Source organism: Leuresthes tenuis, unplaced genomic scaffold (assembly GCF_036924035.1).
Source record: "Leuresthes tenuis unplaced genomic scaffold, fLeuTen1.0.hap1 SCAF_9, whole genome shotgun sequence".
In the NCBI taxonomy this organism is placed as follows: Eukaryota; Metazoa; Chordata; class Actinopteri; order Atheriniformes; family Atherinopsidae; genus Leuresthes; species Leuresthes tenuis.
Window position 1 is genome coordinate 1,171,344 of NW_027325363.1, and position 6,323 is coordinate 1,177,666.

General features: G+C 44.7%; 1 protein-coding gene across 1 annotated transcript; it reads right to left on the reverse strand.

Annotated features, from left to right (window-relative positions):
- Positions 1 to 253: 253 nt before the first annotated feature.
- gmnc (geminin coiled-coil domain containing) lies at positions 254 to 5,983 on the reverse strand. The gene is made up of 4 exons (XM_072392886.1): positions 5,810 to 5,983; positions 3,603 to 3,682; positions 3,210 to 3,326; positions 254 to 1,171 (listed from the first exon to the last, which is right to left on the reverse strand). The coding sequence occupies exons 1-4, from the start codon at positions 5,895 to 5,897 to the stop codon at positions 287 to 289; spliced, it is 1,170 nt and encodes a 389-aa protein (XP_072248987.1). The 5' UTR covers positions 5,898 to 5,983; the 3' UTR covers positions 254 to 286.
- Positions 5,984 to 6,323: the final 340 nt, after the last annotated feature.

Here is a 6,323-nt window from a genome sequence, read left to right on the forward strand (position 1 = left end):
ATGTGAGGATCATAAAAGGGCCTGAGAGCCGCTCTTTGGGCTCTGAATGGTTCCCAAAGTCCTTGTTTAGCTTCAGTTTTGCTACTTGGTCCAGATAAAAGTCTGTCAGACCAGCACCAAGCTCCACATGGACCTTCAGCCTGAAGATTCTGGGGTGTAAAACTTCAGTATCAGCCCAATGCCTCTGGCATCGATGCCTTAATGTCCTTCTTCCCTTCGTGTCACAGACGCTTCACTAAGCCAGAAGCCTTGAGCTTTGCTGTGGACTTTAGAGACGCCAGGGGGCCTACGGCTCTTGCCTGGGCACCCAGGTGAAGTTCCACCTGCCCTCGGTGTCCTTCCTGACGAAGGCTTGGCCCTGGGGAAAGCTGTGGGTCTTGACACTGCTGGAAGGACTGAGGGACATACTGAAAGCCAAATCCGTCCGGCTGCGAGGCGTCTGCGGCGTGAAAGGCGGCCGGGACGCTGCTGATGGGCTGCAGCCGGCAGCTGGTGTCCAGGGCTGGTTTGCAGCTGGACTCTGAGACAGCACCAAGGAGAAAAGGACTTGTTCTTTTGGGCTCTGGCTGCCTTGCAGTGGAGACCAGTGCAACAGCTGTTTTGCAGGGTTTTCTTTCCCAGTTTGGACTTGACTGAAGGCGGCGTTGGGAAAGGCTGAGCTGTAGCTTCCAGGCGTGGCTTCAGGAAACTGGCAAAGTCCAGTCGGTCCAGTCGTACTGCTGCAGTTTTGAGCCGACTGGGCAGGATTAGATGGTTCAGAAACCAGGAACCTGTAATCGGTTTCTTGTGCGGATCTTTGGCAGCAGCCAGAAGGCGTCGATGAGGCGACCGGTGACCCGAAAGAGGAGCTGGGAGCATATTCAGAGGAAGAGGATGGGGCGACGGCAGCGTCATAGAACAAGCCTCTAAGGTTGTACTCTGAGGAGGATTCGCTGGACGTGTCGATGGTGTCTCTGTCTTTCAGGCCCAGCGTTCGCAGGACCCACAGGTCCAGGTTTGGTTCTGAGCAGGCAGACGTTTCCGGGGACTCGGAGCAGAACTCGGCAGTCAGGTTCCTGCAGACCTTCTTGCTGACCTGCCTGGAGTTCAGAAGCTGATGGCTGCAGCTCTGCTCGTCCTGGAGGTCCGTCAGCTTTCTCTTCAGCGTCCTTCTCCCATCGGCAGTTAGTTTCTGTGAGAAGAGGATCAAACGTCTCGTTTCTTACTCCCATCAGAAGACTGGAAGACTCAGGGCAAAGTGGTCTGAAGCTGATTCTGAGTTTATTCATATTTACATGTCCAAGACAAGTAATCTGAGTCTAAATATGAGGTTTATTTCTATCTGTTCATGGTTCATTTTACCAGACATCCAGCACAAAGAATGCTGCACATTTCAGCTTGAACCTCACCGTTAAAGGCTGAAAAGTAGCTTAAATCAAATGTTTTCTACCTCTGTGGGTGGAAATTAATTCAGATGCAGTCTGTCAAAAGCTTTCTTCACAAAGACTCATTTTCATCCAGTGAAAACCTTTCTTACCACGAACCTACGACCTTATTATTTCAACAGATGATTAATATAATAATTATATCATAATATATATGATTAATATTTGAGTTTGTGCAGATTTATTCCAGAGCTTTCAAACGATTTACATTTTCAACAATGAATTATGGCTTTAATGTGTCGTTATTTGCAAAAAAAAAAATTGACCTTCTTCTAGAAAGCGTCACATCGAGCTGCTCAAAACACATATTTCTGTCACTAAGCTGGTGTTCTTGGTACCTGAACCTAACCAGGTAGATGTTTGCCTGAAATAAACTGACAATAAATATGGCTCAAAACAGAATTAATTCACCATAAAAATCAAGGAAAAATAAAGCACTGGTTCTTTATATTAGCCTACAAAGAGCTTAATGGAGCGGCTCCATCTACTTGAATGCTCCTGCAAAGGCTTCTGTCCCAACTGGGTCCCTCCGTTGGTCCCAGGATTGTCGTCTAGCAGCTCCTACACCACGCCTAAGACAATCCAAACTCTGTTCATGTGTCGTCCCACGATGGTGGAATGACCTACCGAGCGCTACCAGAACAGGGGCGTCCCTGTCTATCTTCAAGAAGCTCCTGAAAACCCAGCTCTTCAGAGAGCATCTCCTATCCCAGCACTTACCTTGTACTTCCCTCCCCCCTCTATCTCTGCACTTTATCTTTCTGCTCTTCCTTCTATGCCTGCACCCTATCTCTGCTCTGTCCCCTCTGACAGAGTCGGACTCCTGGGTTCCTTCTATGGAGCTTATTGTTAGCTTTTATAAAGCTGTTATATCTTCATTTGTAAGTCGCTTTGGATAAAAGTGTCTGATGAATACAGAAATATAAACTCTATGCTTGACCGAATAGTTCATAACACATTTTTCTGCAGTTATTTCAGTTTTACTCTGACTTTAAGGTCAATATTGAGAATCCTGGGACCCAAAAGAAAAGTAGGACCCGAAAATTAGCCAAAATTCTACAAGAAAAGGTCACATTTTGTCTAAAAATGGATTTGTCAACCAACATTTCACAATGATGTGGTTGATGATGCGCCTTTATGACAACATCTGCACTGAAATGAACCAAATAACTGCTAAAACGTGAATAATAAAGTCTTTCTGCTCTTCCTTCTATGCCTGCACCCTATCTCTACTCTGTCCCCTCTGACAGAGTCGGACTCCTGGGTTCCTTCTATGTAGCTTATTGTTAGCTTATTGTTAGCTTTTTATATAGCTGTTATATCTTTATTTGTAAGTCGCTTTGGATAAAAACGTCTGATAAACACAGAAACAGAAACATTATATTCTCAGGGTCTCCTCATAGAACAACAAAAGGCTTCGATGTCCTCCATCCTCTCAGCGATCAAACCCTGCTAACGTGTGACTCACTGAGCCATGAAAGCAGATCCATTTATCTAATGAAGCCCAGAAGTCCTGATGTTTCTCTACATTTAACGAAGGAACCAGAAGCAGCCATCCCCTGCAGGCCTGTTAGATCAGTTCGGTCACGCTAGCATCCGACTGACAGCAAGCTTTTAAATGTCATCAGGAGGTCCAAGCAAAGAGCCTCGTTTGCTGGGTCTTGGTTGAAGATCTGCACCATGCAACAGAATCTGTGTTTCCAGCGAGCTGCAGCATGTTACTTTAAGTTAACCAAAGTTATTCAGAGGTCAGGTTGCTTCTAAAAGTCGTGAAGATTCACACACCTTAGCTTTCTGCTGCACGTTCCTCACAAAGGAGGAGCTGAGGAACTCCCTGAGCTTGATGTTCTCCTCCTGCAGCCTGGCCAGCTCCTCCTCCCTCTGCAGCAGGGTGTCCTGCAGCTGGAAGCATTAAAAACACGTCAGAGCTCAGAGCCGAGGGGCCGGATGCTGTTTGTCCAGCAGGAGGTCAACCTCCCGTCATATTATACGGCCTGAGATCAGTAATGTTGTCCGTGTTTCACCTTCAGATCAATAACACTGAATTACCTTCTGCATACAAGCCAGGAAGAAAGTCAATAACTCAAAATATAGACTATTGAGTGACTCTAATGCTGAATAATCACTGAAGCGTGAACAATATTAAATATATCATTAAATACTGGCACATGTTGGTACCTGTTTGTTTCTCTGGAGGTGGGGGGAGAGCTGCTGAGCCCACATCAGGCCAGCAGGGGGCGAGCTGCTGGAAACACAGTCTGACGGAAACACACGATAATGTTAGCTTTAAAATGGAGGAACAACCCAAAGCAAAAGTACACAAACACCGGAGGTGAGTTCACATTCATAGATAGATGGTTTCATTTGGTTTCCTGATCCAGACCAAAGCAGGAATTCCTCTAAACAAGGACTTTGGGAACCATTCGGAGCCCAAAGAGCGGCTCTCAGGCCCTTTTATGATCCTCACATCTCTGATGATTTCATACAGATGTTTAAAAAAGCATTTCAAAGTGATATTATGGTGTGGATTCTCTGCCCTCCATGTCGTGGTCATTTTCAGGGCTTAAACAGAAGCTCAGAACTTCTCAAGAGCCAAGAAAAGACGTCCAGTTGCCTTCTGTTAAAGCACTTTTCAAAGTGAAAAAGTGTAGAATAAGTCAAATATAAATGGAGAAAAACATGGTGCTAAGCAGCCAAACTTTAGCCGCCGTGGAGCATTTTACAGTTAGTTACCTAGTCGAGTAAAACCAACTTACCAGTAAGATAAAATATTAACCAGACTGCCGACGTTTTGCCAGATATTTATTTATTTCTTCTGTGAAACTGCCACGTAAAAAAATATCTGTAATAACACTCAAACCAGACCCCATAAAAGCTGTGATGTTCATAAGAAACGATCAACCATCAATTTAACATGAATCGAATGAATCAGAGGAGGAGAATTTTCCAACTTTAAGGCCATAATGAATGATGAATAAGGCTAATTATTATATTTGGCTTTTATTTTGCTTATTTATTACACTTTTATCAATATAGAGGTTAAACTAAGACTGTATTTATTATCTTTGTCTTACACCATGGGGGCCCACCAAGATGGTTTATTGATGGAAAGTAGACCTAAAGAACCAAAATGATTTAGTTAGAGATAGAATGTTTTTGGAAGCCTTTCATCATAAGAAAAAGGAAATTTACAAGCAGCAATTAGAAAGAAGCAGCTGTTTTTAACTGTTGTCACACCTAAAACTCATCTGTAGCTACTATTATAGGATCTTGACTGATTTGAGCTTTGGAATTTAGAGCTTTTTTTTAAATTATAAGACAAGATCGATTGTCTGGCAGTTTTATTCTGTAATTTCTGAAGAAACACGGCTGATCGGAGACATTTGGATGAGGTCAAACTGTTCTTTATCAACATTTTGTTTGAGGAAGTTCAGGAACTAACAACAGAGCAACTGCTCCGACACCCGGAAGAAAACGGTCATCAATGTTTCTGATCCACGATGTGTTTCATATTTCAATCAATCCTCCTTTTTAGGCTCCGCTTGTTTGGTCAGTTCCAAGGTTTCTGACTTCCTCAAATGATCTTCTGGAGTCACACCAGAGTTCATTTTAATCAAACTAACCCTGTGGAGTGTTAAACATCTGCAGAGGGACGACTTCCATCACCTTCAGTTAGATGCAATCTGTTGCTTTCATCAGGCAACATTTATTGAGGTGCCTCTGTGTGAATTAGACTCATTTGGAATGAATTTGAATTGCTTCGATGTATTAGAACGAACTGGCTTGAATTGGACTGTGAGGTCACCTTTAAGTGCTTTATAAATAACACTGAATTGAATTTGAGTTCAGTGAGAAGAAGTTAAAACGTTTCAGCATCAAACTGTTGGTCAGATAAGATGAAATCTGGAGTTATCAACAGGTTCCAGAGGAAAATCCTGTGATCTTTAACAGCGCCGCCCATTAGCAGCACCTAGTGGCCAACAGAGGAACTGCACCACTGGTTTTAACCAGGACAGGCGTCACTGAGGAAAAAACTGCTTGAAAAATTGAACTGTCCCACCGAAAAACGCAGAGGAAATTAAAAGATGAATCTTAATGTAACGCTGCGGATGTTTCGCTGCAAAGGGAACCGGACAGATTGCTCATGTGGAAACTCCTGTGATAAATGAGGCTCTGGCATGGAGAGCCGCACTCTGCTGAATGTGGGATTTAAAGAAAAGTGGAATTATTTCCCTCATGGGGAGCACCCTGCAGTCAGCAGAGTACACAAACTGGACCTTTAATGGCAACGATGAAGATGATCCCACTTTGGGTCAGGTTCAGAACCCAGCAGAACCGAACCGGCCTCCATTTAAACGTAGGTAATTGTTCTTAGTTTAACTCACCCCACACAGGAAGCTGCTCGTGTCTCTTCCCATCGAGGTCACGGAGGTCTTTGGGGTCATGAGCCCAGATGGAGGCCAGCGTTTCCATGGAAACGTCAACACCGTCTCTGCCAAAGACCAAATTCTGCGGCACGAAATGATGAGGATGGAGAAGAAGAGGAGCTGGAGGAGCGGGGGTCCCTGCAGAGAGACGGAGAGGCTTTAATGAAGGGAGGGAGTGTGTGTTTGTGAGTTTCGGGCCTTGTGGGGGCGGGTTGGCCCGTCCTCATGTTGGGACAGAACTTCAGAGGATTGTGTGATGCTTCAGCTGCCAACATGCAGTGTGTTGATATGGTGATGATCAACACTTCAAACCATTCAACCCACGCAGCTGCTACATTACGTCACCAAAAGCACACCTGAGAATCCACCTGCTTTGCTCTGGAGTCCAGGAACCGGAACCGGAACCGGAACACGGGAAACAGAAATGCTGTCCTCTACTGACAGGCTGACAATTACAGGAAAGATGTCCGCC

Coding starts and splice junctions, on each gene's coding strand:
- gmnc (XM_072392886.1), bottom strand. CDS start 5,897: ATGGAAACGCTGGCCTCCATCTGGGCTCATGACCCCAAAGACCTCCGT. Junction 3,327..3,602: donor ACCTCCAGAGAAACAAACAG/GTACCAACATGT, acceptor TAATGCTTCCAG/CTGCAGGACACCCTGCTGCA. Junction 1,172..3,209: donor ACGTGCAGCAGAAAGCTAAG/GTGTGTGAATCT, acceptor CTCTTCTCACAG/AAACTAACTGCCGATGGGAG.